General features: G+C 34.7%; 1 protein-coding gene across 1 annotated transcript in view; it reads right to left on the bottom strand.

The window, feature by feature from the left end:
- Positions 1–15,084: 15,084 nt before the first annotated feature.
- Positions 15,085–21,447, bottom strand: part of LOC121241177 (nicalin-1) — a 28,778-nt gene continuing 22,415 nt past the window's right edge. Inside the window, 11 exon segments of the mRNA XM_041138833.1 lie at positions 15,085–15,390; positions 15,429–15,511; positions 15,663–15,752; positions 16,159–16,260; positions 17,455–17,622; positions 18,725–18,785; positions 18,872–18,984; positions 19,571–19,648; positions 19,736–19,876; positions 20,006–20,170; positions 20,255–20,347. Coding sequence (XP_040994767.1) covers positions 15,449–15,511; positions 15,663–15,752; positions 16,159–16,260; positions 17,455–17,622; positions 18,725–18,785; positions 18,872–18,984; positions 19,571–19,648; positions 19,736–19,876; positions 20,006–20,170; positions 20,255–20,347 — 1,074 coding nt within the window. The 3' untranslated portion in view covers positions 15,085–15,390; positions 15,429–15,448.

Here is a 21,447-nt window from a genome sequence, read left to right as displayed (position 1 = left end):
TATTCTCTTATATAGTTTTATGTAATTAGCATTTCACGAGGTCTTCTACAAATAGAACAATTAAAAGGGTAGCATTTTGATTTTAAAAAATTATGGTTGAGTCATTCACTTCCCATGAGTCGGTGACTAGGGCCAGGGGTGCACAAATAAGCCGTTCACCCGACCTGACCGACTTACGCACCCGAACCGACCTGACCGACTTACACACCCGAACCATTTTAGTATACTTTAGAAACGGAAATGACCGTACCCGTCTTCTCCTTTAATCGGAATTACCCGATACCTGAATTTTGACAAAAAAATGCCATAGTTTCACCCACGTATATATTGACAGACTAAAGGGGATTGTCTCCTTTCAATCTTTCTAGAAGTCAGAACACTATTTTTCTTGTAAATCTCTCTCCTTGTCGTAGCTCACATTGTTGGAGTTGGAAATATTCTGTTTTTTTTTTCTCTCGCTCTCTCGCTCTTGCTCGCTCTGCTACTCTGCAAGGTTCGGTTGGACATTTCTTGATGTTTTCTGGGTGTGGTTCGGTTGCTGTGAATAAGTTAATTTGGGCGTTGATTGTCATGGTGGCTAACGAAAACGGATGGAAAGCATTAGTGATCTAATTCTGGTAGAACTTGAGCACATTTGAGATTTGAACAAAAAAAAAGCGAAAAAAAAAAATAGAAAAATTATCTGGTTCTTAAAATGGAACAAAAATAAGCTATGGAACTTGGAAGTAGTTGCCAAAATGGTAAAAATGGAAAGAGAGGAGGGAGGAGCTCCTTCCCTTTTCCCCAGAGCTGCTGTTGACATTCCTTGGAGAGAGATTAATAGATGGGTGTCACTGTCGACCTGTGCATGACCTAGAGAAATACAGGGGAGGAAGAGGGCGTTGCATGTCTCCAAGTCCACAGCCTTCTCTATTCTTGCAATTAAATGCAACACCAGAATGCTCCTTGTAAAGAAAACTATACCACATGTTTTGACCAAAGATTCCATTATGCCACCCAATTCTCCTCTAGTTCCAAACTAATTATGTGAAGATTTTGTCACTATGCTTTGAATCAAACGGTATTGTCTCCCTGCAGAAGAGAGCAACGGTAGTGTCTCCCAATTAGGAAAGATTAGTTAATCTCCATGGAAGCTGGCAAGAGGTAGAATTGCACTTGACGGGATTGGCCTTTATCTTTGTATCTGTCTTCTTGGGCCCTTCATAACGCATCTTTCTGTTTGACACATTCACTTGACCCAAGTCAGTACCATTCCATCTCTTTGAATGCTACTATACATAAGAAAATAATAATAATTTGTCAAACCAGCTAAAAATAATTTGATGCAGCATACCCAAAACCCAAAAAGTAAAAATAGAAAAAAAAAAAAGAGTAAAAAAAAAAAAGTAAAAAAGTCGGAAAACCCAAAAAATTCGGGTTGGGTAATTGGTTAACAGAAGCGGTTCGAAATTGTTAGTTTCGACAATGAAAGCAGTCAGGTCGGGTCAAAAATATTGATAATGGTCGGGTTGGGTGAACAGTCCTAACTAGGGGTGTTCACCAGTCCGGTTTTGGATATATTTTAAAACCGAATCAGTATATACCAATTTTGAGATTTGAAGAATCGATGCCACACCGATTACACCCCTAAATCAGTACTTCTGGTTTCACCGGTTCTAGTCCGGTTTTTTTGGGTATATTATATAGTATATTATATTAATATATATATATATAGTGATAATATATAGTGATAATATATAGTTATTTATATAGGATTTTAAAATTTAATATTATACTAATAAGTAATTTATCATATAATACAAAATTATTTTATATATAATTATATAAAAAAAATTATATATAGTATAAAAAACCACATAAAAAATGTTTATACAATATAAAAATTTAAAATATATATATATATAAACCGGTATGGTTCCAAGTATAGGTGTTAGAAAAAGGAAAATCGAATCGGACCAATTTCGACCGATTTTGAGAAAAACAGAACCAGTACTAGGTCTACTAGGTCGTCGGTTTATTTTCACCCCTATCGGTGACCACACAAGCTCTCTTCTACCATAAAATTCAGTCAGCAAAAAACCCCTTGGAGAACTAATGATGTGATGCCTCTCTTTATGAGGACTATGAAAAAACAATACGCTAATATGGTCTACTGTTGTCTCAGACTAACAGGTACGTTTGGGTACTAAAATGAGTTTCAATAATCTATGAATAATAGTGAAAAAGTAATGAGAAAATATTGAATAGCAGTGGAGTGATCCACTACCCAAACACAACCAAATCTATAGATTAGTCTCAATAACTAGCTAACATGGTAAGTTATGCACCTGTATCAGAAGTCCAAGCCAACTGCACTTTGCTACCCTTTAATAACCAGATGTAGGAAATGCTTAGTTCAACAAGGATCCCAATAAGTGAAACTAAAGAGAAGTAGCAAAAAGATTGAAAGATTGCAAAAGAAAATTAAGAAGGTTGAGAGAATGCAATATAGACTTAGCTCTTCAAGAGTTCAATATCATTCACTTCAATTTTTCTCATGTGTTCTTGTGAGTTTCTTTGTAGTACCTTTTATAGGAAATTCCATGGTGGTTTGTTGTGCCAACCAAATCACATGCACAACAAACCCATGGTGAGTCGTGCTGACCAAATCACATGTATAACAAAAACAACAAGGTGGAGGTGGATGACCATTTAGTTTTCCATCTTTGTTGTGATTGTTGTACATGTGACTTGATTGCCAACAACGCCTTGAATTTGTTATACATGTGACTTTGTTGCCAACAACCGCATGGATCCCTTGAGTTTTCTCTATAAAATCACCCCAAGGACACTCGCAAGAACACACAAGAAATTTGAAGTGAATGATACTGAGCTCTCGAAGAGCTAAGTCTATATTGCAATATTTCAATCCTTTTGCTACTTCTCTTTTTCTATATTGTAATCCAATCTTCTTATTACTTCTCTTTAGTTTTACAATACATTTTGCTACTTCTCTTTTCTATATTGCAATCTTTCAATCTTCTTACTACTTTTCTTTAGTTTTATAACACGTTTTGCCACATCTCTTTTCTATATTGCAATTTTTCAATCTTCTTATTACTTCTCTATTCTATATTATTTTATATTGTAAAATATTTTTGCTACTTCTCTTTAGTTTTACACTATGATAATGTGTTGTAAAACTAAACAGAAGTATCAAGAAGATTGTAAAAAAGAAGTAAGAAGATTGAGAGTTTGTAATATAGACTTAGCTCTTCAAGAGCTCAATATCATTCCCTTCAATTTTTCTTGTGTGTTCTTGTGAGTGTCCTTGTGATGCCTTTAATAGGAAACTCCATGATGGTTTGTTGTGTCAACCAAATCACAAACCCATGGTGAGTTGTATCAACCGAGTCACATGCACAACAAACCCTTGGATAGTTGTGCCAACCAAGTCACATGCACAACAAAAAAACAAGGTAGAGTCTACATGGTCATCCACCAAATTCATGTAATCCACCAAATGCATGCATGAATTTGGTAGATAACCATTTAGTGTCCAACTTTGTTGTGCTTGTTGTACATGCGACTTAATTACCAACAACCCCATCGATTTGTTGTGCTTGTTGTACATGTAATTTGGCTGGCAAAATTCACCATGGGTTTGTTGTGCATGTGATTTGATTGGCAAAACTCACCATGAGTTTGTTGTGTAAGGGACTTGGTTGGCACAACTCACCATGGGTTTGTTATGTTTGTTGTACATGTGATTTGGTTGGCACACATGGAGTTTCCTGTAAAAGGTACTATAAGGACACTCACAAGAACACATAAGAAAATTTGAAGTGAATGATATTAAACTCTTGAAAAGCTAAGTCTATATTGCAATCTCTCAACCTTCTTACTTCTTTTTTGCAATCTTTCAATCTTCTTGCTACTTTTCTTTAGTTTTATAACATGTTATCATGTTGTAAAACTAAATAAGAAGATTAAAATATTGCAATATAGAAAAGAGAAGTAGCAAACAGATTATAAGGTTTCAATATAGACTTAGCTCTTCAAAAGCTCAATATCATTTACTTTCAAATTTCTAGTGTGTTCTTGTGGTGTCCTTGGGGTGCCTCAAGGGATCCATAGGGTTGTTAGCAACAAAGTCACATGTACAATAAATTCATGGAGTTGTTGGCAACCAAGTCACATGTACAACAATTACAACAAAGGTGGAAACTAAATGGTCATCCACCTCTACCTTGTTGTGTTTGTTATACATGTTATTTAGTTGGCAAAACTCACCATGAGTTTGTTGTCCATGTGATTTGGTTGGCACAACTCACCATGGGTTTGTTGTGTTTGTTGTGCATGCGATTTGGTTGGCACAACAAACCACCATGGAGTTTCCTATAAAAGGCACCACAAGGACAATCACAAGAACATACATGAAAAATTGAAGTGAAATGATATTGAGCTCTTAAAGAGCTAAGTCTATATTGCAATCTCTCAATTTTTTTTTCTTCTATTTTGCAATCTTTTAATCTTCTTGTTATTTCTCTTTCAGTTTTACAACACGTTGTCAGCACGAGACCCTAATCAATTGATGTGTCCGTTTGATTTTTGATGTTGAAAGCTATCTATGGGATTTTCTCTAATCAATGTAAGTCTCAATAAATTTATAACGTCAATTTTTAATCATCATATCAGCATGTGTTTATAGACATTAGGGGTGTAACCAGTCCGGTTCATTCCGGTTTTGGACAAATTTTGGAATCAAATTGGTATAAACCGATTTTGAGTTTTGAAAAATCGATACCGCACTAGTTACACCCCTAAACCAGTACTTATGGTTTTACCGGTTGGGTCTGGTTTTTCGATTTTAATCATCTACTGTAAAATAAAATATGCCATTAAAAAAACTACTACCATGTAAAAAATTTGTTGTCATAAAAAATCCGCTATAGAAAAATCTGCAATAAAAATATAAAATCTGCTATAACAAAAAATCTACTATAAAAATATAAAATCTTCTATAAAAAAAATCTACTACAAGTCCATATTACATGTCCATATTATAAGCTGCCATAAAATGATATGTAATATAGCATATATATAGTATATATAGTATATTATATATATATATATACTAATATTATATATTATACTATTATAGTGATACTAATACTATATACTATATTAATACTAATATTATATATAGTTATAGTGATTTACAGTGGATTACTAATAGTGATATACTAATACTAATAGCTATTTAACTACTAATAAGTTAGTGTCTAACTTATTTATATATTTGATTATATATGTTAGTAATAATAATTAATATGCTAGTGGCTACATATATGCTAGTGATAATATGTTATATGATGATTACATACACTTTTATATAAGTGTATATGATCAAATGTATAGAAATGTATTTATGAAAAAGAATATATATTATAATTTACTATACCATAAAATATATTTATCCTTGATATATATATATATATATAGTTTATATTAATAACATATGATCAAACAAATGTTCATGTTTAATATTAGAATTTTATGTTATATTAATTTTATTTAATAAAATTAAAAATTTTAATGTTATATCTAATGTTATATTAAGGTTTATAACATTTAAAAAGGGAAAATGAAAATAGGTCAAAATGAATTTTGCCTACAACAAGGATCCAAAAGATCATCTAAATTATAATTCAAATAGGATGGACCTTCCGCATTTTGATGTCTCTGATTTCTTTATGGAACTCAATGGAGACAATGATCTTTTGATCAGTGATGCATATGGACATAACAATTGATTTTCTCTCTTTATTATATTATGTTTGAATTTTAATCTTTTAATACATCTTGTTAAAATTCGCTTTGCATTAATAAAACCTTGTACATATTTTTGTTTATAAGGAGATATGGATTCTATTGGTGCATTAATCAATTCCAAGATGATTGATGAAGATCTATGTCTAGTAAAAAATTTAACCACATATATAATTTTTAAAGATCAGAAATATTTTCAATATTTAACATTGAATATAATTAATGCAAATACTATATATGGTTATATATGGTTATTCAAACCTATTGTGGGCTCCGGAAGAGCAAATATAATGTTATCAGAATGAACAATTTTTTTTAATGACCATACTTTGTATTCCTCAAAATCTAGAAAGAATTTACTAAGTTTGCAGCCACCTAACACCCATTTGTATTGCCTAATGCACAAAATCAATAGTTACCATAAACTGGGATTCCTGGGCAGAATTTGTCAAAAGTGGAGCACTGACAGAAGGAACGAGTAAAGACATATTGTGAAATACAACACTTGTATCAACCTATGAATAATCTCCACTACCACTGTCAAATTCACGATATTCACCATAAGCTGAATTTTGTAAAATTCTTAAATGAATGCCTATGAGATTAAGCACAAAATAGTTGTTTTCACCTCAAACTTAAATGGAGGGTTTACAGACTTACAGTGCAAACACATACAATAATCTCCACCAACCTAAAGTGCATATTTGTAGTAATATGCAGTACCCACAATCTATGGGTGCAAATTGTTTGAATATTCGCTTCCCTTGTTTCTTCCAATGGGCCATAAAATCTAAAATTCATATGTATGGCATATATTCCCATTTAATAAATAAAATCTCACATATGCATTTTATCGAATAAGTTAGGCACAAAACTCAAACATTCATTCTTACCATAAAATCCCGATCATACAAGTCCATTAGCTCATTCAAATAAAAAATGAAAAGTTATAGAATCAATATTGTGACAGAACTAACCATCCCCAACATTATTACTAGGAAGTAAATAACGGATTGTGCATTTTTAAGATGACCTTGGCAAAGAACTTGCCCTCTTTCATGCTCTCATACACCTAATTTGTCTTGTACTCCTCCCACATAACCTCGATGAGTGTCCATGAAACCTTAGTAATTGGTTTTGTAAGATCAAGAGCTCTAAAGCATCCACTTATAGCTTATGTTTCTTGAAAGCATCAGGTATCCAACAATTATGGCGTAATCGTCATTGCATCCGATATTAAAACAAAAACGCACAACCAGGTCTACGAAGCTTGGACTTGTGCACCAAAGATGGAAACGCCATAGACTACTTAGGAAAACACAGGTTGGAAGCTTAAGCTGGAGGCTCGTATGATTTTGGATAGTCAACACCAAATTGATCTTCAATGGCTGCTTCCCCTACATCTCCACCACATTGATGTTCGATTGGTCTCGCTCTTCAATGTTTACATGTATAATATCTTCTTCAATTAGAGATTGATAGTTCAAATCTTCCTTTGTTGACTCATCAGTAAGAATGTCTATCATTTTCTCTCCAAGAGATTATAGTTGCTGCCCGTGTAATTCACAAGTTTCTTTCAACAATCTATGAGTTCCATGATGGTAACACTTAGGGTATGTATTAGCTTTATAAGAAAAGAGACAGGTACATGTGCTCAATTTTAGTTACATGTATTAATTTTCTGTTATGTGCTATTACTTTACTAGCATATAAATACTATATGTGATTAGACACAGAAATCAATTACAAGAAATCATTTTTGTTTCTCTAATTTTAATTCTCATTTTTCATTTTCCTGTTTTCTGCTATCGAGCTTGAGACAAACTCTATCCTCCTCTTACTCCTCCTTGCACCATGGTAGTGTAAATCTTGTCATGGTATCAAAGTGATACCTTCCGCCTCTAATGCAAAAGTTGAAGTTCCTATTCTCAGAATTTCTTCTTAATCTCTGAGATCGATAGCACCTTATTCCCAAACGTAGAAATTGAGATTTCTATCAAAGAAACCCTAACTAGAAAATTTCTTCCCTTTTCTGAAAATCTTTGATTTCTTTTTCTCTCAATGAATCCATGCAACAACCCCTCAAGCCCCTACTTTCTTCACCATGGTGAGAATCCAGGCACCATCTTAGTTACATAGGTGCTCAATGGAAACAATTCTCATACCTGGAGACACTCGATGTCCATGGCCATCAGTGCAAAGAACAAAATTGCTTTCTTGAATGGAACTCTGCATCGGCCTGCTCAGAGTAATCCTCTAGTTTCTTCATTGCTCTGATGCAATGACATAGTAATCTCTTGGCTTGTAAATTCAATTTCCAAAAATATAGCATCCACTGTTTTGTTTATGGATTCAGTAGCAAAAATTTGGAGAGATTTACATAATTGGTTTGCATAAGGAAACAGACCTAGAAGATTTCAACTTAGGAAAGAAATTTCGATTTTAACACAAGACAATAACTCTGTTAGTGTGTTTTATTCAAAACTGAAGGGTCTTTGGGAGGAGTTGTTGACTCTAAAACCTATACCGACATGTGGTTGTAAACTGATATCTGCGTGTAGCTCTACCAAGATGTTGATAGAAAATCAAGAGGAGCAGGTCTCACAATTTTTTATGGGTCTTAATGACTCTTACTCTCATTTTAGGGGGCAGATTATGCCAATAGAACATTTTCCTTCCATTAACAAAATCCTTTTTGGCCTTGCAAGAAGAGAGAGAAGGGAATTTTGAGCAGTGTTGAACACCATGTTGATACCTCTACTGCCTTAATAAATAAATAAAAACTAGTCGTGCTTCATCAATAGGAAATTGGAAAGGGTAGCGGTAAACCACAACAATGTTTTTTCTAAAAATGAGAAAGTAGTGTATAGCCATTATGGTTATAATAGACATACCATTGATAAATGCTACAAGATACACGAATATCCTCCTGGTTGGAAATCCACAAAAGGGAAAGGTGTTTCATCTAGTGCTATGAATCAAGTCAATAATGTTGATGATTCAGTTTAGTTTGCAACCATTCAAGATCAATACATGCAGCTCATTGCCTTGCTTCAGTCTACCACAGAGACAAAATCTGCAATAAATCCACCTGAGTTGTTACCATCAATAGCAAATCAGGCCGGACTATTGCCAATTCCCACTTCAGATAATAATATGAGTTTGTCAGGTAAATTTAATAATTTTTCTACCTTACTTCATTCATTTAGCAACCTTATTCCCATCATAAAAAGAAATGGATCATAGATAGTGAAGCAATTGATTACATGGTTAGTTCACTTTCGTATCTCAACTCCATTACATCAGTTGTCAATCATACAGTAAAACTTCCCAATGGCACATTTGCACACGTATCTCATATAGGTACTTGAATCTTTCACAATTCTTGACCCTAAATGATGTTCTTTGTGTTCCTAGCTTTTCATTTAACCTCATTTCAGCAAGTAAACTTGCTCTAGATATGCATTGTTGTCTAATTTTCCTAGTCAATTATTGCCTTATCCAGGACCTACACTCTTGGAGGATGATTGGGATTGGTGAGCAGGAGGCTGGATTATATTACCTATTGCAGGATTCGGGTTCCACAGCTTTATCTCATATCATCAATAATGTTTCTAGCCAAAGTCCTTTTGACTTATGGCATTATAGGTTAGGTCACATATCTCATTCTAGATTATAAATTCTCAATAAACATGCATCAGACATAAAGCTTTCCACTGCATCTCGTTGTACTATTTGTCCTTTGGCTAAACCACATAGACTTTCTTTTCCTTTGAGCCAAAGTGTATGTTTGTTTCCTTTCGAAATAATAAATTCTGACATTTGGGGGCCTTTTTCAGTGCATTCTCTTGATGGATCCAAATTTTTTTCGTACAATAATGGATGATTTTTCTAAATGTATTTGGCTTTATCTAATGAGTGATAAAAGCAAAACTCGACGTTTGATTTAGTCATTTTTCTCTCTAATTGAAACTTAATTTCACAAAAAGATAAAAAACCATCAAATCAGGCAATAATATTGAATTCCATATGCCCGACTTCTATGCTTCTAAGGGTATCATTCACCAAAAATCTTGTGTTGAAACATCACAACAAAATGGTGTAGTTGAAAGAAAACCCCAACACCTCTTGAATGTTGCCCATGCCTTAAGATTCCAAACTAATATTCTTTTAAAATTTTGGGGAGAATGTATTCTAACAGCAGCCTATTTAATCAATCACACACCTACTCCACTTTTATCCAATAAATCCCCATATGAGACTCTTTTTTCCAAAGTCCCCATACTCACCTCAAAATTTTTGGATGTTTGTGTTTTGCATCCATTCTTTCTAGAAATAGACACAAATTTGATCATCGAGCAAGAAAGTGTCTTTTTCTTGGATATCCTTTTGGCATTAAAGGTTATAAGGTATTTGATCTTGAGAACCAACATCTCTTTATCTCACAGGATGTAGTTTTCTTTGAAATTATTTTTCCTTTCAGTTCATCCTCAAATTTTGTTGTTTCCGATCATTCCTCAATTTTTTTACCTCATCCAATCTCTTATATTTCTCCTCTCAAATGTGCCTCTTGTTTCAAATTTTCCCCCTTCAAATATCCACAATCCTTCTTCTTCTACCCTTTCCCCTTCTACACAGGTTCTTCCTATAGTTGTTAGGCAATCATCTAGAGCTCCTAGAGCACCCAATTACTTGCAAGATTATCACTGTAAACTAGCTACTGCTCATGCTGTCTCAAATCCTTCTGATCAAGGTTTTGGTAAGTCTCCTACTTCCCATTCTCTTTATAATTTCCTTTCTTACAAAAAGTTGTCTCCTTCTTATAAATCTTTAGCTCTATCTGTTTCCACATATTTTGAGCCCAAAACCTTCAAACAAGCCGTCCGATACCCTCATTGGCATGATGTCATGGTAGCTGAAATAAAACTTTAGAACTTAACCACACTTGGACTCTTGCCCATTTACCTAATGGCAAACAACCTATAAGTTGTAAATGTGTGTATAAAATAAAATATCAAAGTTTGATGGTAGTATTGAAAGATACAAAGCGAAGATAGTTGCAAAAGGATATACACAGATTGAGGGCCTTGATTTCCAAGAAACTTTTTCTCTTGTGACCAAACTTGTGACTTTTAGATGTCTTTTAGCTATCGTTGCTTCTCAAAACTGGTTTTTATAGCAGTTAGATGTAAATAATGCATTTATTCATGGTGATTTGGAGGAAAAAGTGTATATGGAGGTATCACCTGGCTTGACCCGAGAGGGAGAGCATAAAGTGTGCAAATTGAACAAGTCCTTATATAGACTCAAGCAAGCCTCTCGACAATGGTTCTTCAAATTGTCTCAACTCTCATTTCCTATGGTTTTATTCAATCTCATGCTGATTATTCATTGTTCACATTGCATGATTCAGGGCATTTCACTATTCTTTTTATATATGTTGATGATATTATTGTGGCTGGTAATCATCTCCCTTCTATTATGATTTAAAGTCCTTCCTTGATCAAAGATTTAAGATCAAAGATCTTGGAGACTTCAAATTCTTTCTTGGATTGAAAGTAGCTCGTTCTTCCAAGGGTATAGCCCTCAAACAACGTAAGTATTCCCTTGATATCCTTAAGGATTCTGGTTTTCTTGACTCCAAGCATCTTAAATTTCCCATGTAGCAAAATTTGAGACTTAGTAAGGGAGATGGTCCCCTCTTGCAAGACGCTTCTTCATATCGAAGACTTATTGGTCGTTTGATTTACTTGACCATTACTAGGCTTGACTTGGCTTATTCAGTTCAAGTTCTTAGCCAATTCATGGATAAGCCTCGGCAACCTCATTTAGATGTTGTCTATCGCATCTTGAGGTACCTCAAGTCTACTCCTAGCCAAAGTTTGCTATTTCCAGCAAATAATACACTTCATCTCAAGGCATTCACTAACTCCGATTGGACTAGATGTCCTGGTTCCAGAAAATCAGTGATCCGGTATCTAATTTTTCTTGGTGATTCACTCATTTATTGGAAGTCTAAGAAACAACAGACTGTCACTTGATCTTCAGTCGAAGCGGAGTATAGGGCTATGGCATCAGCCACTTGTGAGATCACTTGGTTACTTTCTATTCTTCATGATTTACATATTTCTCATCAAAAACCTGCTCTTTTATTTTGTGACAACCAGAAAACACTTTACATTGCTACCAATCCAGTGTTTCACGAGAGAATGAAGCACATTGAGATTGATTGTCACCTTGTTTGTGAAAAGTTGCAAGTTGGAATCATAAAACCACTTCATGTCTCTAGTTCTCATCAATTTAGTGATATTTTGACCAAACCTCTTGGTGCTGTACAATTTCATTTTCTCTTAGCCAAGATAGGTGTTGTTAATCTCTACACTCCATCTTAAGGGGGAGTATTAGCTTTATAAGAAAAGAGACATGTACACGTGCTCAATTTTAGTTACATGTATTAATTTTCTATTATGTGCTATTAATTTACTAGCATATAAATACTAAATGTAATGAGACACAGAAATCAATTACAAGAAATCATTTTTACTTCTCTCATTTTAATTCCCATTTTTCCTTTTCCTGTTTTCCTGCTATTGAGCCCAGGACAAACTCTATCCTCCTCCTCATCCTTACACCATGGCAGTGTAAATCTTGTTAGTATGCATTTCTTGTATGCTATGTTGAATCATTCCTCCTTGAGGGCATCGTGGATTTCAAAGGCAAGTCACTACATACAGATATTTGAGTTTGACTTTAGGTTCCCTATTATTCACCCAATTCATTAACTTCTAAAGTTTCTTCAATTTGGCCTCAGACCAACACATGGAGGATCTTGGTTTCTTATTGTGCGGTATGGTGTAAGGTGTTGGACTGAGTTAGACTGAAGTTTCCATTCTTACATCGACTTGACTGCTCAAGTGATCTTGTACCATTATAGCTTAGAGACCGGAGGAGAAGGTGTTTACAATTACTATTCTTGTCCTCGCCTCAAGATTGTGGGGCTCGAAAAATGATATTCCCACATCAAGAACCGGGAAACAAAAACTTTTTGTATCCAAGTTCAATTGGGAGTTTCTCGCACATGAGGTGAGGGAAGGGGATCTTCCCTTGAGGAGCTTGTGAGAATTGCTTCTTGGGCAAGCATTTGTGGTGCCCAACTTGTCAAAGGAGGAGAGGTACCACATATGGTCGGTTAAGCAATGGCTATGCGACAACCCAGATGGTAATTGTTTGGATGTGTTGTAGACCAACGATGGCATGTCTAGTTTTTCTATTGCCTCCCTCTCAATTTGCACCTCCTTAGTTCAAGTTAGTGTTTTGAGATGAAGCCGGGTACTCGAGGCACACATCATCGAGCTTGAGATAAAGTTGAACCAAAGGAGAAAAAGACCTTGGGATGATGAAACCCAAACCAGGTTCCCAACAAGAAAGGCAACCTCGAACTGAGGGAGTTGAACCATCGTCTTGGAGGGAAAGGAGACCTTGGTTAGACAAAGCTCACCCTTGAGTGCTATTTCCCAACCCTTGTCTTCGAACTGAAATCCCCACATTCTTTGTCAGTGACATCATTCGCTTCTAACAAGGGAGGCAAGTTCCCTCACATGTGCATCGCAGAGCTTATTTGCTACAAACGATCATGCCGAGCATTATTCCATTGATGTTTGGTATCAAAGTTGAGCTCGACGATATAGAAAAAGGTAGATGAGGTTAAAACCATTGATGTTTGTATCAAGGAAAATGGAGGGTGCGGTGACTAGGGAGAAACTGTAGCACAAGAAGTTGCTCCCAAGGGAGAAACAGAGGATGTTTGCTTGGGATAGTGTCTTACCCTCGAGAACTGAAAATGGTGGTAGTGGGAGGTCATCTTCGGCTGATGTTGAGGCTTAACTAGCCTAGGCGGAACTTTCTGTTGGGTATACTCATATAAACTCAACTTGATCCCACTTCATTCAGTAAATGAGATGTTTACGATTGCTAATTTTGGATCAAATACTAAAGAGCAAAACTCAAATAAGCTTGGCCCAACTCATCTTTAAGAGCATTGTAACGTGCACATGGTTAAATCTTAAAACAGTCCATGTGGTTTACTTTTCAACAAATTAGTTCCCATGCTCTAATTTAAGCTTTTTATTCACTATGCTTTCTAGTTTCTACAATGGTGATATTAGTTCTTCTGTTAATACAACATATAATTAGTTAAAGGGTATTGCTAGGGCCACCGATATTGGGTCCCAACAATTCTTATCAAGAAGTGCAAAATGAACTTTTTTATTTTGTGTTTTTTTCAACCATTTTCAAATCACTTTAAATATTTAAAAAAAATTACAAATTCATTAAAAAATACTTCCTACAAAAAAAGAAAAAGAAGGAATCAGTGACTTTTATCGGGATGGAGGATGCATCATTTTCCTTGGTTAAAATATCAAGTCAGCACCAATAATTGATGTAACTGAAAAAACTACAATTTAAATAATCATTCAAAATTCAACCAAAAAAAAAAAAGACCCTGGATGTGTGATCAAGGCATTTGTCTGGAAGGACCAAGGACTTGTCTGTCGCTACGCTCAGGTACAAGGTGGTGGTCTGGATCCAACAGGTCATGCCGGCAACACAACTGAGGTGCTACTGCATGGGCAGTGCCTTGGTTCTCAACAAGGAAAATTCTATACACCATACTACTACTTCACTTTCATTACACTATGTAAGATGAGACACATTTATCACCATTGAATGATAAAGATTCATCCCAAGTAATGGCTAAGAAGAATTTCTCCTCGAAAGCCCGCAGGGCCCTTTTGCAGCACTCAACACTCTTTACTCATCTTCAATATTAGCAAAGTATAAAAAGAAAATAGTGGTCAAGGACTGAATGGTCGAAAGGACGATATGCTTGCTGGATATCCTATCATAAGATATCGTGTCATTAAATATTAATGTTTATGTAAACAATTTAAATGAAATGAGATTTTATAATAGGACAGAGTATCCTGTCATACATGAAAAATAACTAATAAAATTCCATTTCTTCAGGGTGTTGAGACAAAGGTGAGGCAACTTCAACTTGAGATATTAAAGATCAAGACCAATATTAGGATACATCCAATGGCTAATGGGCTTGAAGAGACGCAAAAGATGCAATGGAGTGAGTGCATGGGTAGAACGAAACAGATAAATGCGCAATACATACCAAAATCTAATAAATGTAGTAGTCATTTTCCTAACATTGCTCTTAATATATGACTAGTGCACCTTTTGCATCAAGCATTAGTCCTAAACTGCATAAAAAATCATAGGATTATCCATTTCTTTTAAACCACAGATTAGAATAAGTTGCTACAATGTTTCTGACTCCATCACCATGTGAAGAGGCACCGGGTGGATCCATATTATCCTTGAGAAATATGCCGGCAATAACATGTGGATTAAACAAAATTAATGATCTCCAAAACTTTTTCTCGCACAACAATGATTCTCATTTTTTTATCATTCATATGATAAATTACGAGCTTAGCTTCCTTGTGACACTCGATTAATTAACAGAAGATCACCAACCCTCGGTTGTAATTTCCAATCTAAAGCTACATGGAAAAATAATACTGCCAAAGCAAAATGGACGGTACTAAATCCTGCTGTTCGTCATCTAAGCAGTTTTGACTTTGCGAGAAGGAGGTCGTCGAAATAGACTGAATAGTTCATCAAGACCCTGTTTGATGGCATGAGAAGCAATTTTAGTGTGTAGATATCTGGTTTTCTCGGTCAACTCATGAGGAAAGTAAATTATATAAAAAAATAAATATGATCATAATGAGGCATCAAATTTCATGCTTGATATATGAGAGAAAAGGAGGAAATACCCTGGTAGTGATGACAAGAAAACTGAACAGTACTATCAGATATGAACCCAACACTAGAAGCAACAGCAAGTCGAACGTTACGCTAGCTACCTGTAATGACACTTGTAACTGATTATTTCCGAGCCAATGAACAATTAATTCAGGATAAATTTGTCTGAATAAATAAATATAATCAATAGATTAAAAATGAACAATTATCAGATAATCTGTTCTCTTCATATAATATTTGATGTAGGAGAAATTTTTCATGCTCGAGCACAACGGAGTCAATGAAAAAAATTAATGTCAAGGAAATAGCAGTATAAAAAACGGAATATCATGCTGACAAATCATTTAGATTGTACGTGCAAAAATGTAAAGAGCTCAAGATATCCTGGGACACGACGCATCAAAATCCTTTCCAGGAAAAAAAACAAAAATTTACCACATTACTTCAACGCTATGAAATTGTGCAGAGTAAAAATTCTGTGGAAAGGACATAATGGCAACCGAATACCTGATATATGTTAAGTCTAGCTTTGGTCAAATCATAGAAAGTGAACATTCCATCTAGTAATTCATGTTGCACATTCACCTCATTCGTATGATCTTCTAATTCCTGCCAAAAAATACAAGGAAATTACGGATAAAGTTTTTTTTTTATTTTTTGGATAAAGATTCTTGGTAAGAGATTTTATTACCAAGAATTGTGGATAAAGATAAATCACTGATGAGAATGGAAAGAGATATTTGGTCACTCAAAAGCAGTAGATTCTCGTATTTTATTTTGCTTGTCTTTTTCCCTGTGGCCCTATCTTAGGTTGACTTATACAATGGCAATCCACAACATGCCCCAACTATAGCGCAGATAGCCTAAAGCAAACTACATCAAGCCTTTCCCCAACTCTCACCTCAAAATATCTATCTGCAGTTTCACACTACTAGCCACTGAAAACAGAGGCATCAACATTATATGGGTACTTATATGGGTACTTCTAATAAAAATAAATGAAAAATAAGAACACAATCAGCATTGCCACACTCAGTCCAAACTCCCGTAACAAGATTAACAAATTTTGATTCATAAATCCATAACGTCCATTAAAATTACATTAATTCTATATCAAACGTAAAGCATCATTCAATAAGTTAACAATCCTGTTAATCCAAAGAGAACTTTGTACTATCCTTAAACGTGTCATGGGCATTTCCCTGAAATTTAAGGAAGGAAAATCTCCACCTTTTTCCTTCCACTCTTTGCTAGGTTAAGAGAGGACATCATCAATGGTAAATATCATTTGATGTTTTCAAGCACAATACCAAACTTGAAGGCATAGAAGTTGCCTAGGAACTACAAATGAAAACACTAAGACTTAGGTAGCTTCTAGTTGTAATTGGGAAAAAAATATAAGATATACATGAAACAACACAGTTGATGAATTTCAGGGTAACCTTTAACTGAAAACCATCTATAACCTGTATAATTTTCGAAGTCAGTTAAGCCACATCATCCAATCTTGTATCATATTACCATGAATTAGACCATTTCCGTTTAAAAGAATTTGTAAGGTCAAGCCAATAAATATTAGATAATTTGAAATTTTAAGAGTTTGAAAAACTTCATATTCTTTTCTACGCTTCATCTTCTTTCCTCTGTACTTAATCTTTTAATGCCACATTTAGAAAATTCACAATCAAGTTATATACATAATTAATTATTAATAATATCCGGGGCATTGCTTGGGCAAACAGCTAATTCAAGGGAAAACCACAACTTGCAATAGAAACAAGAATGTATGAAATAAGTGAAAACCTTTTTTAATGCCATGACAAGTGGGTCATTCTTTGAGAGGAATGGTGCTACTCTAGGTGTCCTTGACAAAAGATCCAGCCACAATTGTATATAGGAAGGATTCACAGCCAAACTACTTTTGTCAGAGAAGATTTGGATATTCTTTCCCTGATGGCCATAGACGTGCCTCTGCATACAATGGGGGGAAATAAGGCATTAGAGATTAGACCAACTATAAGTTGTAGAGTCAAATGGACATGAATAAGCTTGTGGATTTAAAGTATCTAGACAAACATTCAACTAAATCATCGACATATTCATCTGTCAATCATCAACATATTCATCTGTCAATCATCGCATATTCATCTGTCATGCAAAAGTTCAACCTAATATCTAAGATAACATTATTTTCAATGAGTTTAAGGTTCTAGTTATAATTGACTATTTTTACCGAACCTTAAAGCACCATTAGAATCTGCATGACAAGAGGTCACCGATTGTAATCTATTTTGCGCAGAATATATGGATAGTCATTTCAAGGACTATCTTACTGCAAGTTGGATTTTAAATTTTTTCATGTCAAACACCTGTTATCAAGATGCTAATGCTATGTCAATAATCCTGCAAGATGGGTTCACTAAAATGAGAGAGAGAGAGAGAGAGAGAGAGAGAGAGATTTCTACGCAGCCACAAAGTATGCTACACAGTCATGTACTACGGAATATTAGATATTTGTCCCAAAACCAAGTTACTACAAGTAGGCATGCATGTCACATAACAAAATAGATCAAGGATCCATTTAAATCCTACATTTGAAGAAATGACACATTCCTACATGTTCAATTTTGCCATGAATTCAGATAATAGATTTAAGTTTCAATTTGGATATAATTATATTCTGCGCTAGGACCATATCAACATCATCATTACAACAAGCATGAATGTGCTCTCTTCCTTTCTTGAACATGGGAGTTGGCATACACATCGTTCTCCCAGTAAACTAGGCAGATGTACCCAATGCATATGAACAGAAACACCTAAAAAGATATATTTAGTGCAATCCTTACAAGTGTCCATGTGACAAAAGCTATGATTTGTTAATGTTGCAAAGAGAACAAGAATCCAGATCTCTTTCTTTATGTTTCAATTTCTCAAAGAGATTGGAAAATTATTAATCTCCTTAAATTATTAACCATAAACAACACTACAAGATAAAAGTCGAAAAGAACGCCCAGGGACAGTTATATTTGTTTGATTCAACAAAAACATCAGAAAAAATTATCTCACTTACCGCAAGACTCTCTGCAACTAACTTGATGCTTCTGATAATTGCAGTTTCATTTACAAAATGTCTGCAGAATACCAAGCTCTCAGCAAATGACATTATAAACATAAGAGATATGCTAGCAATAAGACGGTTCAGTGTTAAACGCATAACCTGCTATCAACAAAGCCTCCAGTCCTTTCCATCAGTTCAGGAGCAGTAAAGAGTTCCGATAAGGTGGCAGCAGTAACTCTCAGCCTTGAAAACTGCTCATGCTCCCAAGCTACCTATAGCAGGTAAATAGCTTTATCACTTTTTTTTTATAATATTACTGTAAATAGCTTTATCACTTTTGTTATAATACTACTGTAAATAGCTTTACCATGTGGCCCCACTGTAGAATCTGGGCACAAATTGAGAGCACGGCATGCTTCAAGCCATTCAAGTTTTGATTTGTTTTAATTAAAATTCAGAGTGCACCAGATTGATTAGGAGCACACAGTCAATCCAAAGTTACAAGCCAATAGTTTCAGCATTACAAGTCTCTCAACCAACCTTGCAACCAGAACTGCCAAAATAATTATTAAAAAAACAAAAACAGCATTATTCCCCACATCTGGATTTCATCAACAGCCTAATGCCCACTTTCTATTATCCCTGTAATTTTGCTCTCACAATGAACAATAATTTTAATTTTAATTAAAACTTCTAAAGAAACAAAAATGCCACCAACAGCAACAATACATGGAAAAAAAGAAAAGAAAAATTATACCAGTATTATGTCCGATTTTCTCAAGCCAATATCACAAGAAGATTCTGTATCTATGAGATAAATACGATAATTAGTTCAAAATTTCATGTGTATCTACTCACTCGAGGATTTGAAATATTTATCTTCTTGTGCTTCAGACCCACTTTGAATCCCAACTCTTCTGCTACATTAGAGAAACCCTACACCAAAATCAAACAATAAAATTGGCACAAAAAGTAATATGATACTACTGCAAAAACACATTTTGTGAAACCAAAACAACTTACTTCAAATATTTGCTTTATGTAGGCATTTTCTGGAGGCTTAGATACATGAATCCATAATTCATTATCCCATGAACCGATGCTATTTAAGCAAATTGCATAGTCAATACTCTCACGTAAACGTTGATCGAGGCTTCGAAGCCACTAAAAAGGGTAGAAACTTAAAATCAATAACCACTAAAAGAAAATGATCATAGCAAGAGTAATTAAAGAGAAAAATATAACAAGGTAGGGGATATAAAAAATCATAATCAACAAAGAGAAGATGGGCACCTTTTGAGTTCCATTGTAGTTGTAAGGTCCTCCAGATGTTAACCCAAAAAGTAAATTATACCTTCCTCTTGTCTTAGGATTTGAATAAAGAAGAGAGAATAACCTAGCTATTTCAAGAAGTGCGACAATGCCACTTCCATTGCTATCACTTCCCACTGACAATGCCTACAAATATACATTTACTCACACCTTTTATACAGCTCACAAAAGTTATATTTAATCAATTAAATTTAATAAAAAATAACATACAGGAGCAGCCCCAAATGTATCGTATGATGCTACAATAGCAATGGTTGGGAGTTGACTTGCATCTCCATCTGTTTTCAGTCCTGGCAACCAACCCTGTCACCAATCAAAGAAAATATTCAAAAGTCAACTTTTCATGTTAAAAAAGAATGATGGGCTGATAAAGCATATAAACTTGGCCAAGACAAAGAAGGCGTGTCATGTATGTGGATGGGGACAAAAAGTGACAAGGGGTGAAAATTGTCAGGATGTCAACAGAACTGCAAGTTCAGAAGTCAAGCATGATTTCTATTTTTTTTAATGGTAAAATATGCATAAATCCAATGGGTCCTGAATAAACATTAGTTTCCATCATTTTCTGCTGGTGAATAATGTGGCAATAAACCGGAACACTTTGGCAGAAGTGAAGTTGGAATTTACAAAGCAAAAGTTACAAAATGATCAATAGCATGCGTATGCCATAAGATTATAGTGTAGTGTTGAGGTGAATATGACACCAATAAGATTATTTCTACCGGCACCACCTTTCCCATAATCAGGCTTCAATACTTAGAATGAAGAACGAAAGAATACTGCAAACATGTTCTCAGAAGTATTCCTAATTGTTACAAGATGATTTAAGTTCACAAATATCAGCTATCAGAAGAGATGAAATATATTCATATCAAATTACTTTTATTCCTGACAACTGTACAATGCGAGCCCAGCTCATGCCAGAGATTTAAAGCTTCTTCAAGAGGAAAGAATACTGTAGACCACTATTGTTAGCACAGATAAAATAGTTTGTTATACTCAGCGCCGACCAATATAGTAATCTTTGATATAATTCCCCAGTACACTATCTCTTTCTTGTACATTGAGTCAGATGGAGTTGGTAACACTGGCGAATTAGTATCTTTCCACAAAGCCACCAAATTACCCTCTGATCCTTGATTAAAATGAACCACCCATGTTGGGCCAACATGGAGCACAGAACCTTAGGATATGTTTGGTTAAGTGAGGTTTTGAGAATGACAATTATTTTTAGATGTATTGTTTATTGGGTTTTGTAATAGTAGGTACGAATAATTGAATAATTTTTTAAAATATGTTTTGTATTGGGGTTGTGAAAGTTTTTTGATAATTAATAAGAAATTTTGTAACCAAGAATAGGCACAGTCCAAGTACACAAATGTATACAAAGAAAATACTACTAC

This window comes from Juglans microcarpa x Juglans regia, chromosome 7S (assembly GCF_004785595.1).
Source record: "Juglans microcarpa x Juglans regia isolate MS1-56 chromosome 7S, Jm3101_v1.0, whole genome shotgun sequence".
Taxonomy (NCBI): domain Eukaryota; kingdom Viridiplantae; phylum Streptophyta; class Magnoliopsida; order Fagales; family Juglandaceae; genus Juglans; species Juglans microcarpa x Juglans regia.
This window is presented reverse-complemented; position numbering and strand designations above follow the sequence as displayed.